Here is a 17,762-nt window from a genome sequence, read left to right on the forward strand (position 1 = left end):
CGAGATGCTATTCCAGAAAACTGAAAAATATGGCTGGATGTGCCCCTCTTTTGACTTTTCTCTACTTTTTCTCTAAGAACAACAATGACAGTAAAAGAGTATGAAGCTATTCTTAAAACTAAAACTATTCCTAACCCTGCCATACAGAAAAAAGCAATCAAAACCAAAACAGCTCCAATATCATCTCTGCTCATAACCTGACAAAACGTCCGTGAATTGTGATTCATCCCAAAAAAAACAATCTGCATCCCTGCATGTGTGTCTGTATGAGAGAGAGAGGGAGAGGTGTCATCCTAGAATCAAGAGCTGATAGTTTGCATGATCATAAATAAAAAAAACAAGACAATATGATGTGCCTTTCCATGCCTCTACCTAAAGAAAACGATGGCAAAAGATAACAAAGTCATACCCTATTAAACCCAATTCCCAAACCTTATAACTTTACAGCAAATAATGGCCCCGCTATCCAGAGGAAAATTCATAACATCATTTCCAATTTACTCTCCTCATAACGCCGACAAAACAAGTCACGATAAATACGAATTTCTCTGACCTATTCCAGGAAATCTGTCTCCAACCCAGCGGGAGCCCTCTAACTCTGTGTGTGTGTGTGTGTGTGTGTGTGTGTCTGTGAGAGAGTGAGAGACAGACCGAGAGATAGATAGAGAGAGAGAGGGAGGATTTCAGAGAGGGCCTAATCAAGTGAATTCAGCTCCCGAGAGCTCTTTCAGATATTTCTGAAGGCGATGTAGAAAATGCCTTCCGCTCCAGCAGAGAGGCGTCTTTGATCTACATGTGAAGGAACAACTGAGGGCAGAGAGAGAGAGAGGGAGAGAGAGAGAGAGAGAGACCTGTACTAAGCTAACTACTGTACTGCAACTATCCATCGGACAGCAGGGAGGTCTGAGGAGCAGCTGACCTGGAAACAGCCTTTCTGCTCACGCATGGGGAGCCTGTCTTGTTCCCTCCCTGCCTCCCGCTGTTCTGGGGCCGCCACACGCAGCGCTGCTTCATTTCCAACCGCAGAAACCTTCACCGCCGGTCAACTTGATTACTCCGATTAATGCAGAAATGACTGGTGTTAAATATATGGCGGAGGAACTTGAGGGAACCCCGAGGCACTAAACTGCTCTTTGCCGCTTGATGTGCGCAAAAGAGAGATCAAGTACGAAGAAAGTGACAAATTTAGAAGTGGTATAGGAAACGCGTCTGCTCCATTAGGTAGCGCTGAGTTGACAAGTTATTGAGGATGTCAGCACAGGTTCACGCACAACGGATATGGCTAGTCGACCGAGGTGGAGATGTGCTGTCTATTATATTTTAGGTCAAACAGAGGTGTCTCATTTCATATTAACACTAGAAAGGCCAGTGGATTTTGGGGGTCGAAGAGAAGGCCAACAAGTATTATAGTAGTATTTCCTTGTGTTATTCTGAAAATCTAACAGCACTGGTTTGTACAGAAAATGGGGCTTGGAAAAGTTGTGGAGGGACATTTTGAAAACTTTCAAATTTCACTACAGCGGTCGACTGACGGCAGCTTGGCCTTTCTAGTGTTAAATCTTTAAAAATCTTTTTATATTAGATGTGACTATACACTGTATGAATGCACCTCACACCATTCATTTGAGTGTATTCATATAATGTTTGTAGCCTACACAGTTGCATCAAGTCATGTTGGGTGTCAAGTTAGTTGTAAATTCAGCAACAACGTTCAACCATTTACCAAGTTATGCAGCCCATTTTGTTTCTATGCTCGATATGATATTAAGAAATGCATTTTCCTCTTGTGCTTCCCTCCAGGTGATCTATGTGACAGGGCCTCTAAAACATTGTGGTTTTTACAGCGAGAGAAGGGAGGGGCTGAGCTCTGACTAGGCCGAATAGGGACCGGGATGATTTGCTGTTGGAACTCAGGGTTAAATATAGCTGAAATGGCAAATCTAGGACAGCCGGCCGTAAAACCTCTAGTGATCAGACGAGAGAGAGAAGGATTTACCGGGAAGAACAACGAGGAGGAGGAGCGAACGCGTGAGACATGATAGAGGGAGATAGAAATGTATAATGAGAAGAAGAAGAAGAGGAAGAAGAAAGGGAGAGAGGAGCGAAAAGGGTTTGATGACATACTCTATGAGAGGGAGCGCTCTGAATAGTAAGGAGCAACAGTTATGACAACTTGCTAAAACACAGTCACAGTATTTTAACTTCCATATTCTGCATCTAAAACTTCATGATATATCATATAGAGTCTAATACATGATATATAAGTAATAGTTCTACATCAATAACTGGCAGAGTAGACGATAAAATAGATAGATAGATAGATAGATAGATAGATAGATGAGGCTGCCTAGCATATATAGCCACATCCTGCTATGTGGAAAACCCTTACTGTCAATATTAGCTCAACAAACAGCATCTGTCCAGCAAACATTCTGTTCTGATACTTTCTTCAGCCACAGGCTTTCCCCCGAGCACTGTACTCACCACACACATCACACACACACACACACACACACACACACACACACACTCACACACCCATCTTTCCACAGCTCGGATCAAGCGTCTGAGTCCCAGAGAGAATGTGCTGGCCGGAACAGGATCGATAGATGTCCTTCACAACGCCATCTGTCATCTGGCTGTGGCAGCGCTCAGTAGGTTTCAGGGTTAAAAACCACACTGTGCCCTTTGGATTATTTAATAGCAGCATAACGGCGGTCTCACCACTCTGTAGAGGGCGGGCGGATGGACGGATGGATGTGGAAGCAATATGATGAATGGATAATAAAGCAGAAACAAGGGGATGGTCGGATAGTAGCAGGAGAAACAATAAACGGCTAAACAGAAATGTTAAGAGGTGAGAGAGACACAGAGAGAAGAATGGGAGTAGGATAGTGACCGAGAGGAGGAGTAAACAGAGGACTCAGACGGGTGGGAGGGGCGCACAATAGCTGGGAAAAACAGTCTGAGAGGAGCGCTGGCCAGAAAGAAACTCAACTCTATACGCTACCGAAAAAGAAAGAAAAGAGCAAGAAACAATTGAACGTGAGAGACGGCGAGCCCACAGAGTCGCACAGCGTAGCGTTGGCTTTCCAAATCAAAGCCTTCCTGCCACGCTGTGTCTGTCCATTGTGCGCCTCCCCACCGCTCTGCTTTGAGAGGGCCCCTGCCGAACGACTCTCACAAACACACACAAGCCTTTTGGTCACAACCGTACTCTGTGCCCGTATCTTCACTCATTTCAGATACAGTATGGTAATGAAGCTAAAGGGTCTGCCAGATCCTGCTGGCTCTCCGCTGCAGCTCGGCACGGCCTCTTTATGCAGCTGCTCAAGCAAGTATTATTCCATACATGAGGACAGCAGCAGCTAAAATAGTGAGGACTGTCCTTTGTCTTCTGCTGCTCACTGATCGTTCTTGTGTGTAAAGGAGGTTTTTCAGTGGCTTCAGTCTATCGTGGAGAGTAATTCTGTCTGAAACTTTATGACAGAAGTCTGCCTTTTGGGCTGAGAGCCGCTTGACATACTTTCCTATAATCTTGTGGCAATCCAAATATCTTTCTCGCTGGATGAAAACATGTGCAAGTGATTTAGTGTACGCAACGCAAAAATATCATTTAATCCAGTGTTGAGCCCTAAAATCTTATTTTTCTTAAAACAAGTGATAAACAAATCTGCTAGTGGTCGGATAATTTCATTTGCATCCAATGCAATTCACCTCATTTCGGGAATTTTCTCGAATCACGTGTCACTTTCTTTTTTTTTTGTATCACATATCTTTATTGATTTTGAACATGGTACATCATCTTTCCAAAATGAATTGGTTGCATCATTCAAGTCTCCCTCGAAAACAACTTCCCTCCCTCCCACCCGCCCCCCCATGAACTCTGAGCCATCGGTATAGATAAAAACAATGATAATAGATAATAGATAAATAAAAAAAAATAAAAAAATAATAATAATAAATTTTAAAAAAGGGAAGAAAAAAGGGTGTACAGTCTCACTTGGTAAATGTCAAATTTACGAAGTTAGGATATCAGGTCTTGATTCCAAAAATGTAAGAAATGAATCCCATATTTTATGAAAAATATGACTTTTTTGTTTGATTGTGTAAGTAAGCCTTTCAATCGCTATGCAAGAAGAAAGCTCATTAATCCATAGGTTCAAAGATGGACAGCAAACACTTTTCCAGTGTCTGGCAATAAGACGTTTCGCTTGTATTAAGCAAAGGTTAACCAACTTACTTTCATGAGTTCTTAGGGCCAATGCTTCTGGAATAAGACCAAGAATACAAATCTCTGGGCGTACAGGGATTTCTTTGTGAATGATGGTGGAAATTGTGTCGATTATTCCTTTCCAAAAGTCTTGTATGTGCTTACACTTCCATATGCAATGAAATAGGGTTCCTTTCTCTGTTCTACATATTATACAACTGTCTGGGATATTAGGATTGAATTTATTGAGTTTTTCAGGAGTTACATACGTTCTCATAAGCCAATTATATTGGATCAATTTAAATCTCCTGTTAATAGATATCGTTTGTGAATGATAACAAACCTTTTCCCATTCCTGCTCTGTAATATCTGTCTGAAGATCCTCTATCCACGCCTTTCTTTTATAGTTTGAGGATTCTGTAGACGCCCTTACCAATTTCCTATATATTATTGAGATTTTTCCTTTAGCATAGGGGTCTGATGTTGCCAGTTCTTCAATGACACTTAAAGGAGGGCATTGATATGATTGAGTCCTAGAGTGAATGAAACTATAAAATATTTGAACAAGTGAGTTTGAGGGATCCCAAATTTTTCTTTAACATTTTCAAAGGACATAAGGGTGTTATCTCTATAAAGGTCTGAGATCTTCTGTAATCCCCTCTGAGCCCAGAGCCTGAATCTGGATCTGATTTACCTGGTGTAAATAATGTATTACCCCAGATGGGGGGAAATTGTGATAACCCTGTTGGTTCCCTAAACATGTCTTGTGTTTCATACCAAGCTGTAATTGTGGATTTAACAAATGGATTAGCTGTGTTCTGCTTAAGCCTTCTGAGAGAGTCAGAGTAGAGATATGTATCCAGAGTTAGTCCTCTGGCACTATCTTTCTCTATCTGGACCCATGGTAGATTGGAAGGGTCAGAGAACCAGAAAAAGGCCGCTCTAAGCTGAGCTGCCCTAAAATACCATAAAAGGTTGGGTAGCTGGAGCCCACCTCTATCATATGGTAGGTATAGTAGTGTTAAGCGAAGTCTTGATCGTCTTTTATTCCAGATAAAGTTTGTGAATGCTTTCTTCATGCTGGAGAAAAAGGCTGGCGGGGGTGTAAGCGGAATTGATTTAAATAAATATAAAAATTTGGGGAGAATATTCATTTTAATAATATTGATTCTGCCAATTAATGTGAGGGGAAGAGTCATCCATCTATCCAAGCTGTCATTTACCTGAGCTACAATGGGGTCATAATTACATGGTATCATGTTTTTGATTTGAGGAGTAATAGTAATCCCTAAATACTTCAGCCCATCTCTAGATACTGTAAACGGGTGCTGGATTGTTGGATTATTTCTTTCTTGTTCATTGAGAAAAAGTATTGATGATTTAGACTGAGTGATCTTATAACCTGACGTGTCACTTTCTTGATATTAATGGAGTGATCTGCCTTATTCTGTCTCGTTTTTCAGGATATTGACTCTTGTTTCTAGTAAAAACCAGCTGAAACAACTAAAACTGCATTGGAAACAAGTGGAATTATCTCACCCCAATGAATTATCTTGCTTGGTTTAAGAAAAATAAGATCTTAAGACTAAATATGAGACTAAACGATTTGTTGTGGAATTGTTTTGTAGTGTGTGTGTGTGTGTGTGTGTGTGTGTGTGTGTGTGTGAGTGTGTGTGACCTTACCGGACCACTCCTGATGTGTTCCTGAGGACGGAGGCAGCAAAGCTCTGGGTGACGCCCACCAGACTGGTCCCATCCACCTCCACAATCTGGTCGTTCACCTTGATCCTGATGCACAGACAGACAAAGGGACAAAGCAACAATTTGTCATATTGAGTTTTAATTTCATGCCAGCAATAATGTTGTGAGGAAATTGTCAGGAATTTTTTCAAAGGATGGATTTATCGTTTTGGAGTGAAATGTTCCAAAATCTGTTAATCAACCCAAACAAACACTAAACTATCTAATGGAGGAAAATCTTTCTTTTTTTCTTTCTTTCTTTCTTTCTTGTGTGTTATATTATATGGTGCATTGGGCTGTCTGTGTGTCTCCAAGTGAACTGAAAGTGACTGATATTGCAGCTCATGACTAATGTACTGCTTGATGATTACTGTGTATTCTACAAAAATAAAACTTCAACAATGCAAAAAACAAGTTTTAGAGTGTGTGAGAATATTCTCAGACATTTTTCATAACTATTCATGGCTCTGAAGCGAGAAAACCACTGCGAGAGGTGCAAGCGACAAATGAACCGGCCTATCATGCGTATTATTTGCATTATTCTCAAAATTACAACAGCGGCAGACTATCTTGCGGTCACAAATTTCCATTATGATGGTGCTAGACTATTGCCTAACCAAGAGACAGAAGAGATAAGGCTCAAAACAAACTAGGAGGGCTAACGAGGACAGGAAGTGTAGCTAGCCTATTGCCCCGGGCCTATCAACACAGCCGGGATCTCTGCTCTGCTCTGGACAGGATGTGAGGTCATCTGAGTTCCTGACCTGAAATTAAGCCGCTGATGATCCACTACTTACGACAGGAGAACTGTGAATCTATCACTTAAAATAGAGCTCCTTGCTATTTGGATTAAATTAAATCAAACAGCTTAAATCCACCTTAAAATCTGCATAAAAAACAGACTCAGACTGATTCTGAATCTGGGTTTTGGAATAATTTCTTTCTACATATGAATAAAACAAAGCCAAGCTATCATTATTTTGCAGGAAAACAGGATATGGTTTTAGTATTTCACTGCTTGAAGGCATATTATGAGCCTCTTCAGCTCACAGCAGGAGTCATTTCCCTTCTACGACCAATTACTTTGGTCTCCATGGTAGAAGTCCCGCATCCATCCGGCATTAGTGCTGCAGGATCTTTCCAAGTAATTCCTCTTGCCGGTGGAGCAACAGGGGAGCAGAAGAGCAGCGAGAAAGAAAAGCCTGGGATTTCTCTACCAGTCTCTGCAGGATTTTACAATCACAATAACGACTGTAAATTCAACCAATCCCTGCGATATTTACTAGCAAAACTGCTGCAGCTTTTCCGCGTGACAACAAACCACTTATAATTTTGGCCACTTTAGGCCATTTTTACCACACATTTTCCACATAAAATGGTCCAATCAAACCATACATAAACAAACTTTGTGTACCTGGTCTTTTTATACCACAACCAACAACTCTGCATTGGAGAGAGGGGAGATGGAGGATGATTCAGAGGATAATGAGTTATTGTTTCATAAGAGTTTTATTCTCTCCTACAGGTATAAGAAGTTGAGTGCAGTTTGTTTTCACTTAACCTGTACTATTATAGCCTCCATTTATCCTGAACCTTTGGTTTTCATGCTGTTAGTCAGAAGAACACAAAGTCTGACTGATTTTATTTGGTGCTTACTGTGCTGATGCTGAATTGAAGATATGTTTATTAAGACTGGAGGTCAAGCATCATATTTTCTTTTGTTGTATCTTTGAGCCCATGTTTTTTTCTGCTCAGGAACTAAAAAAGAATGAGAAACTAATTATTTCCAGTAGTTTCTGGGATATGCAGGAGGCCTATAGGTAGCTATAAATATCCCATTTCAAGCGTGACTTGAGCACCATTTTTCCTTGACTTGAAATTTTTACCAATTCCCCCATTTTTATTGCAAAATCAAGTACTGTTTTCTGATGGCTACATCCGCAGCCCCAGTACCCGGTGTCCTTTGAGCCACCCGGAGCCCGTCACCGCACCGCCACAACACGCAGCAGACTCAATCTGCCCCTCCACATCCAGCACATCAACTGCAGCTGTCATGTGGACATATAGAGACGCATCGGTCTGACAGGTAGACAGAGAGCGAGCTGGTTGTCTGTCTATCAGAACTGGCAGCGGCTCAATTGCTCCCTGACCTTCACAGGCTCCGACTCTCCAGCTACGTCTTAATCTCGCTCTGTGTGGCCGAGGCTGAGAAAAACACAAATGGACACAGATGAAGATGATACTGCATGTGACTTGCAGTTGTGACTTGCAGACACACACACACACACACACACAACCCTCTACGACCCCCCGACCACCTCCACCCCTCACCCCTCCCCTCCCCACCCCACCCCGGAAACACTCACACACACACACACACACGGTCATCCGCACCAGACATAACAATGAGCCAAAGCCAAGCCCATCTTATCTATCTGTCTGCCTATGTGTGCGTGTGTGGCAGACCATTACAGCCGACTCAGCAAGATAGAGAGAGAGCCCTATAGCCAGAGAGGTAATGACGGAAGGAAATTACATTCTGGCTAGCTACACCTCCCCTTCACCGCCTCTGTGTGTGTGTGTGTGTGTGTGTGTGTGTGTGTGTATGTGTGTGTGTGTCTGAGTGTGATAGCGCTCAGAGGGCGAATAAACGTGCACGCGTTACCCAATATTTATTACTATCACGACACTAATATCTCGAGTCTTGACATTTGGAGTTCATTCCTCTCATGAAGTGGACGAGGTTCACTGTGAAATCCATCGAGGGGAGTTGCAGATTTACAACGGAGGAAGATCCTGTTTCCATAATCTACTGTATGAGAGCTGCGGCATTAAAAAAAAACACTCCCACCGGAAACAACTCCAGTGCATTAAGGTTCCCCGTGCGTACAGAGAGCTCTCTGAACAACGCTGCACTGAGTAGAACTACTTATCACTTTTTTAATCTGTTTATGGGGGAACCTGAGCTACACAGACAGAGAGAGAGAAAAATAGGTAGAAGCTGACGGTTCGGAGGCAGCTAACCAAAGCTTGGCTGCCGGGGAGCTGTCATCGCCTCCTCTACCCTTGGCTGAGTGCTTACGCTGCGTTGTTCGTGCTTTACAATGCACACACACACACACACGAGCGCGCACACATACACATGCTCTCTCCCTCACCTACACCAACACACGCGTAGACAAACACGCACACACAGCCAGAGACAAAGAGAGAGACAGAAATATGGAGGCATACACAAAGCCATCTCTCTCATTTACTGTACACACGCACTTGCAATCTGACACAGATACAAAACATACAGAGTCTCTATCTCACACACGCACGCATGCACACACACAAGCACCCTGTCCTGTGTGAGCCTTCCTTTTATGTCCCAGGCTGTGCCTCTCCCTGTTGATCTAATCCTAACCCCTGTTGCTAAATCTGACAAGGACAGGGTGTGAGCCAACGTGTGCGTGTGTGTGTGAGAGAGAGGGAGAGAGAGAGAGAGAGAGAGAGAGAGAGAGAGAGAGAGAGAGAGAGATTACTTGGTGTGTGCATACTTGTACAATGAGTGATAAGTGCATCTTTGCGCCTGCGTGTGTCAAATTGGGAGTTTTCACACACTCTCGTCTTGCTCTCGCGTGTCCCTAGACTGAGTTATCACGCAGCAATATGTGTGATATCCAATAAGAGAGAAGCTCTCACCTGCCGTCTCTCTCGGCGGCTCCGCCCTCGATGACGGTCTTGACGAAGATGCCCAGTTTCTCCAGGCCGGCGTCGGCCCCCACCCCCATCCCTATGATACTGATACCCAGGCCGTCCTCATCTGGAAACACACAGGACACACAGTCAGACAAGTGTGTGTGAGTGTGTGTGCCTTTACATAGTTGTAAATGATGCATGTGTGTGACTGAGTACTCATATTCTATGTGCAAGGTTAAGGGCCTCCATTTGCTTGCTTGCCTGCACGCTCTGAATGGGATCCAATCAATACAACAGCACCCAACCCAAAATGGCTCTCGGGTAGAGCGAGGGACACGTGGATAAATGGATGGACGGATAGGGTCAGACAAATAGATAGCAGAACAATTGATTTATTAATGGGGAGGGGGCAGAGACCGATTCACTAACCGCACGGCTGGGCTGCACAGAAATAGGAAACGTGCGGTGGGTGGGAAATTCCCTTCCAGTGTAGAATTCGCCTCTCTCCATCCTGCATTAATCATTCACAAGTCGTTCTAGTGTTACATAACAAGGGAGTTGATGGTGAAACCCTACAATGTAAAGTCATTCTATTTTAGGTCCTCGGAAATACTGGACTTCTAAGTAGAAAAACCTTCTCAATAGGACAAGATAAGTGGGGGAGGCTCAATATCGGCTCCTTGAAGCTCATGGGGAAGTAGAACTGCAAACTGTGTGCTAGCATCCATGCCTTTCAACATAATCTAAGGAGATTTGCTGTGAATTGCTGCATAGCAACAGGGTGTTGAAAAGCAGCAAAAATCACCTTCTTAGGGATCTTCAAGAAAGCCAGCCTTAAAATGAATAGTTAGTAGTGTCACCATCCATACAATTTTACCATCCTATCATAGCCAGACATCAAAACTTTTAAAACATTTTGAACTGATGGCTAAAAGAAGGTCGGAAGGAAGGAAGAAAGAAAGAAAGAAAGAAGAAAACACAAACACAAAGAATGCTCAAATATTTCATAAAAAAGGGCAGATCCCATATGCAGGTGGTTCTTTATCTACTGAGGTATGTTCTTGTATTTTCCTCCCCACCTTTCTCCAGTTCCACGGGGAAGAGCTCCAGCTTTTCCACTCTCTTCTCCAGCTCGTACTCTGCTGAGGAGGCCACAGGATCCACCTCCTCGTTGCGACGGTCATAGTCCTCATTGGAGTAGGTGTTGAACACCTGGAGAGGAAGCACAAGAAGTTACAGCAGTTAGATCAAAAAACTGAGATAGAAAACGGTAAGGACTAAGGTTCCATGATCACAGCAGTATGGTTTCGGATGTTTCCTGACATTTTCTAAAGGAGAGAGAGTGTGGCGCCTAACAAAGACTTTTGTTCAGAAAGCTAAACCTGGCAACAATTACAACTCACAAAAAGAGGACAGAACACCTGCAGTCTTTCAAGCAAACACCAGTGGCTCTTCTGGATGAGTAATGGTGGTAAGTACAGTGCAAGCTTGAGAATATGAATAATGGGAAATAAGGGCTTTTATGTGCCCAACCAGTTGATGGTAAAGACTACATTTTCTTTTACGCACAATCCACACAATGACTACAGCTCACAACACCGGGGTAAACGGCTGTTTTTAGAAGGCCAAAACTGCTGCCACAAATCATTGCGCCATACATCCCACTAACCAACAACGTAATGTAGAGAAACATAAGGTCAGTGTGGTGATTGGGGGGGGGGGGGGAGCTGCCTAGCGCCTCCCCTGATATGGCTGCGTGGGACGGGCCCCTCGTAGGAACCGCTCATCCACTGCAAGAGTCAGCCGTCACTTCACATCTCATCACAGCCAACCGCTCTCACCGCTCGCTGCACTGGGGAGCGAGGGGAGGGTGGGGAGGGGAGGCAGCCGTGCACGAGCTGATTCCTACGTGCACGCTCTTGTCACGTCTCTTGTGCGGCGTTCTGCAGAAGGCTGGAGGCTGGCGCTGCATACATGTCCGATGCACGGGGTTGCACGGGCTCGCATAACGTGTGCACGTTTATGCGCACGCGTAAACACACCGGCAAGTGCATTAAGCATTCCTGCATGACACTGCACGACACTAGCATCGCCCCAGCTGTCCGTCTCTCTCTCAGTCTGTTTCTCGCAGACACAGACATACACACACCTGCACACCCCCTACCGACCGCAGCTGTTGTTATTAATAGCCATCTTTTTTTTGCATGACAAACAAGTGACATTTGCCACATGGCAGTGTTAGCATCATTACGTCCCCTATAACCAAGGATTTCGGGAGAGAGATATCACACATTTGGCTTAATGACGTCAATCATTATCATGCTTCGTGTTATTCACAATGCTTCCTGCTACTCATCTGTGAAGATCACATTCATCAGTGCTAGATGAGGAGAGTAAGCAGTCACTCGCTGCAATAAGGACGCAGATGACATGTCAATACCATAGAATTGTACTTCTAACGCTTGACGGGCAACGTGGCTTTCAAGACCGTGTGTCAGCAAGCAACCGGCCTGCTGAAGTGTCTTTGAGCAAGACACTGAATCCCTGCCAGCTCCCAGATGCTCTGACCTCCCGGGAGAGGAGAAAAGGGAAAAAAATGGCCCTACGGGGATCAATAAAGTAGCACATCACATCACATGTATTAACTAAAGCCAGATGGCCTCTACCCCACACTGGTTGCAGCTCACTCAAAAATGTGTGTGCACAAATGGAAAGAGGTCTCACCAATCCAAGGTCATCATGATGAACACAATGCTTGTGCACGATGAGGCAGTGGGCATAACTTATCAATATTTCAATATGTTTGGAGCATTGGAAGATAATGATAATGAGCCAAAACGAGTTCAAATCATAAAAAATTCAGGAAAAACATCAGTAGAGAGATTTGTGCATTTAACTGCACAAAATTGCACAATTCTTTCTACACGAGTGTTTCATGTTGTACTAGCATGTGGTGTGGGATTGACTGATCAGTGACCACATGATAAAGACCCGAGGAAATAAATAAGGGATTGTAAACGGTGCTCTGTTTCAAAGAGAGTGTATTGCTAGTTGTTCACGCAGCATGGGCACATTGATACTATAGCGTGACGCTGCTACACTCTGCTCTTCTGTGTGTGTGTGTGTGTGTTCTATCCATGACCTCCGTGTCATCAATCATTCAGTGTGATCAACAGCCCTGCATTATTAACACTCACATGCACACACACACATACGCACGCACATACATGCACATACCCACACATATACATACTGTAGTACATAGCATTTCAGCAAGGTAAAAGCAAACACACACACACACACGCAGCAGACCCAACACTAGATTAACGACAGCCTGACACCATACACACACAAACATGCCCACACCCACACACACACACACACACACATAACCCCCCACATACAAGCCCAGGCACAAACACACACTGCTGACGAATGCTAACAGCAGCACTCGCACTGTCCCGGACGTCCTGGATGCTACTATTGGCAGCCACTACACAGTCTAATGGCTTCTCTCCATCACTCTGCGCTATCTACAAACATATCCATACAAACACATTAGCATGTGGCCAGGAGCTTGCCATAGACAGAAAGAGAGAGAGAGAGAGGTCATGAAGAGAGAGAGAGAGAGAGAGAGAGAGAGGTCATGAAGAGAGAGAAAGAGATGAGGAGAGATGAGGGCAGCGAGGGAGGAGGTGAGAGGGAGGGCGAGTGGAGAAGAGATGGAGGAGGCGCAGTGATGGAGAGAGATAAGAAAAGGGCAGGAGATGGAGTTCAAAAACATCAGAGAGACAGAGAGACTGAAAAAGAGACGGATGAGCAAGAAAGCAGGAGCAAGGGAGAGAGAGGGACAGCAAGAAAAATGAAAGAGCATGCACAAGGGAAATAGGAAGAACAGCATCAGCGTGTGTATGTGAGAAAGATAGAGACGGAGAGCGAGAGAGAGACTGCATCACCTATTGGAATGAATCTACCCACAGACAAAGTAAATTGGAGTGCTATCTGGCCCTAAACAGAAACTACACATTGGCGCTTTATCTGACCACCACACACACAGGCTATGTTCACTTTGTCCGCTAAATTGGGTGGAAACACAATTACAAGTAATATAATTTAAGAGAAAATTCCTTGCCAAAGATTACCCAGATATATCAAGAATTCCAAAGCAAGACCATAACCCAAAAATTACCATACCATGCTAAAATGAGGTATAATAGCAGCAAAATTCAAAACAGCTTGCTAAAACCTAAAGGACGACCAGTGCAGACTAAGACCGATCAAACTGAAGTCTCTTTCAGTCAGTTGTTAATTGTTTACTATGAGTTGTGCATAATGTTCACATCCGTCTCCTTAGATAAATTATATACGTATATTGTCTTCTTCATGCTTTGGCAATGTGAATGCATTTTACCATGCCAATAAAACACATTTTGAAACTGAATTGAGAGAGCAGCGAGACAGAGAGATAAGAGAGTTAGAGAGAGAGGAAGAGATAGAAAGAGATAGAGAGATAGAGAGAATGTGAGATAGAAGGTACAGCGTGGCATGTGACTGTGTTTAACCTTGGCAGTGTGGTAGGATACTGCCTGCCTGGGCCGCTTGTATTACTATAGGGAGCTGAAACATGGCCAAACAACAGCACCAGGCCTGCTGTTGGCAGCCATAACACTGACAGCTGGGGAGCTGACAGTTATGGCCACCGCTGACCACTCATGGACAGTGGCTGTACTCAAACTGTGACAATATGGATAAAAAGACACTAAAAAATGTTATAGGCTATATACCAACCATGTCTGCCTTTCCCAGACAAGTTTTCAGGAGCAGGTTGTTCCGAGAAAGGATATGAAAAGTGTTAAGTCATACTTTTTACAAATCCTGATGAAAGCCACATGCCGAAACACGTTGGTTTTACTAGTAAATATTTGTTCTCAGTACTGCAAGTGTTGCTGGAATTTACTCTATTTCAGGTATTAAGTCATAGGCATTTCATGGGACAGACAATTTGGAGCCAAATACAGTATGGTTCAAATCTTGTAGCACCAACACATCCCAACACTGTCTGCATTTAAGGACGAAGACAGACTCAAGAGATAGGCCTACAAAACTCAACAGCTCCCATAAAAGTAATATTTCGCACATCAATATGATGACCAATGCAACCCAATAAACTGATCCATGGACATAGCAATGTCAATCTCATTATGTCATAGCATTCGATCCTTATCTGCTTTGATAACTGTGTGAAATCCATATCCTCATCAAGTCAAACTGGTAAACAACTAAAATGTTCTACTTTCAAGCACAGTATGCTGACGCAGGTCATTATTATGCTCAACTGTAATTCCATTTTTATTGAAGAGCCAGCACACAAAGACAACCATTAAAAATGGAATTAAAATGGAGTATAATGGCCTGCCTCGGCATGTGTTGCCCCTCTGGAATTGAACTGGAATAGTCTTTTGCAGGATTAACCACAACAATTTACATGTAAATATATTCTTCTGCACTGCCTGGAGTTTCTAAAACAACTTTCAAGCTTAACGCTACTTTCGACTGAAAAACCGTGTACCTCCAAAAAGTCAGCTTTTTAGGATTTAACAAAAAAACAGCCTTATTTTCAGATGGATGGCCACATGTATTTGAAATCATATAGTGGGGGATGAATTAGTTTTGTGGGCTGTAGCATTCATGAAGCTTGCTGAGCACATGTAACTATTCAATTTTAATAAAAAAAAAAAATCAAACTCCAAAATGAATGTTTCTGTACCTGGTATGTAAACCAGGTACAGAAACATTCATTTTGGAGTTTGAGTGTGGTGCACTTCCAGTTTCCAGACTGTCAAAAGAATCACAACTTCACAACAGAAGCCAGTTGAATTTCTTCACTCTTTTGGTTTTGATTTTGCTTTGATTTCCTTGCTATATAACCCCCCCCACACACACACACACATACACTTACACCCACTTCTCCGAGATCTGTACAAACTGGAAAAACGTCAAGGCTGATAATGACTTCCCCTCCTCTCCCTCTCCATAGCTCTTTTTATCATCCCTCGCTCTATCAGCCAGTCCTCCTGCTCTTCCTCTGCTGATATCCATCCCTGATCCATGGAGCGCTCTGATCGATGCCACTGACACCACACACACACACACACACATGAACGTACACACACATTTTTGTGTTTTGCCAGCCATCAAAACTGTTAGAATGGAGCTACTGGCTGTTGGCACTTAAGTGCATATAGTAGTTCTGCTTGGGTGTCCACAGCCTGGCAGTCTTGTTATCTCCGAGCCTGGCAGAGGGTGGGGAGAGGGTGGTTTGACGTAGAGAAACTCCTGAAATACAGTTTTATTCTGTGGATGCCGCTGTGCTACTGCGGATGCCTGGACGCCCTCAGCCACTGACTTCAATAAAGCTGAGCCTCCCTTCTCAGTATAACTGCCTCTCTCTCTTTCTCTCTGTATGTGTGTTTGAATGTGGATACACATATGCAGAAAATGCACATCAGGTATGTGAGTGATAACACAACATGTGCGTGTCTGTACATGCGTGCGTGCCAGACTGGTGTGCTGAATCAGTATTCATCTTGCTGGCTACGCTGCTGGCTGACAGCCCCTCAGCCAAATCATGTCTGTTTGTCTGTCTGTCTAACTGTCTGTCTGTCTGTCTGTCTGTCTAACTGTCTAACTGTCTGTCTGTCTAACTGTCTGTCTGTCTGTCTGTCTAACTGTCTGTCTGTCTGTCTAACTGTCTGTCTGTCTAACTGTCTGTCTGTCTGTCTAACTGTCTGTCTGTCTAACTGTCTGTCTGTCTGTCTAACTGTCTGTCTGTCTGTCTGTCTGTCTGTCTGTCTAACTGTCTGTCTGTCTGTCTGTCTAACTGTCTGTCTGTCTGTCTGTCTGTCTAACTGTCTGTCTGTCTGTCTGTCTGTCTGTCTGTCTAACTGTCTGTCTGTCTGTCTGTCTGTCTAACTGTCTGTCTGTCTGTCTGTCTAACTGTCTGTCTGTCTGTCTGTCTGTCTAACTGTCTGTCTGTCTGTCTGTCTAAGTGTCTGTCTGTCTGTCTGTCTGTCTAACTGTCTGTCTGTCTGTCTGTCTGTCTGTCTGTCTAACTGTCTGTCTGTCTGTCTGTCTAACTGTCTGTCTGTCTGTCTGTCTGTCTGTCTGTCTGTCTGTCTGTCTAACTGTCTGTCTGTCTGTCTGTCTGTCTGTCTAACTGTCTGTCTGTCTGTCTAACTGTCTGTCTAACTGTCTGTCTGTCTGTCTGTCTGTCTGTCTAACTGTCTGTCTGTCTGTCTGTCTGTCTGTCTAACTGTCTGTCTGTCTGTCTGTCTGTCTGTCTAACTGTCTGTCTGTCTGTCTAACTGTCTGTCTGTCTGTCTGTCTAACTGTCTAACTGTCTGTCTGTCTGTCTGTCTGTCTGTCTGTCTAACTGTCTAACTGTCTGTCTGTCTGTCTGTCTAACTGTCTAACTGTCTGTCTGTCTGTCTGTCTGTCTGTCTGTCTAACTGTCTGTCTAACTGTCTGTCTGTCTGTCTGTCTAACTGTCTAACTGTCTGTCTGTCTGTCTGTCTGTCTGTCTGGCTCCTCTCCGGGACAGAGGAGCTGGGATTAGCCGAGGGCCTGCTAAACCACAGGGAGGGTAAGGGGGAGGAAGGGAGGAAGGGGCAACAGAATATGGGAGGGAAAGACTGGAGGGTAAAAGGAAGGGAAAAGGTAAAAAAGGAACATTTTGAGGGGGAGGGGAAGAGGAGGCAGCAATAGAAGGAGGGAGGGACACTGGGAGTGAGGGACAGACAAAGGAAAGGACAGAAGAGGGGATAGAAGAGAAGGGGACAAGGGGGGAGGGAGGAGGAGATGATGAGAAAATGGAAGAAGAAGTAAATGAAAAGGGAGAGCAGAATGAGCAGAGGATGGCGGGCGGTAGCCACCGAGAGAAACAGGGTGACTCACATGATTCATGAGTTAGAGCAACGGTAGACAGTGGAGCTATTGAAGAGTGAAACAGGCAATGAGAGGGAAATAAAGAAAAGAAAGTGGGGGGGGGGGGGGAAAGAAAAGGAAAAGAGAGTAGCGGTGTGTGTGTGTGTGTGTGTGTGTGTGTGTGTGTGGAGGGGTGAGCTTG

The 17,762-nt window shown here is 44.0% G+C and overlaps 1 protein-coding gene across 1 annotated transcript in view; it reads right to left on the bottom strand.

Moving 5' to 3' along the window:
- The window catches only part of ppp1r9a (protein phosphatase 1, regulatory subunit 9A), a 52,477-nt gene that overhangs the window by 24,033 nt on the left and 10,682 nt on the right, over nt 1–17,762 (bottom strand). The window contains exons 3-5 of the mRNA XM_071910765.2: nt 10,717–10,849; nt 9,641–9,761; nt 5,897–6,001 (exon numbers count right to left, since the gene is read on the bottom strand). Coding sequence (XP_071766866.2) covers nt 5,897–6,001; nt 9,641–9,761; nt 10,717–10,849 — 359 coding nt within the window. The remainder of the gene's footprint in view (nt 1–5,896; nt 6,002–9,640; nt 9,762–10,716; nt 10,850–17,762) is intronic.

This window comes from Centroberyx gerrardi, chromosome 19 (assembly GCF_048128805.1).
Source record: "Centroberyx gerrardi isolate f3 chromosome 19, fCenGer3.hap1.cur.20231027, whole genome shotgun sequence".
Taxonomy (NCBI): domain Eukaryota; kingdom Metazoa; phylum Chordata; class Actinopteri; order Beryciformes; family Berycidae; genus Centroberyx; species Centroberyx gerrardi.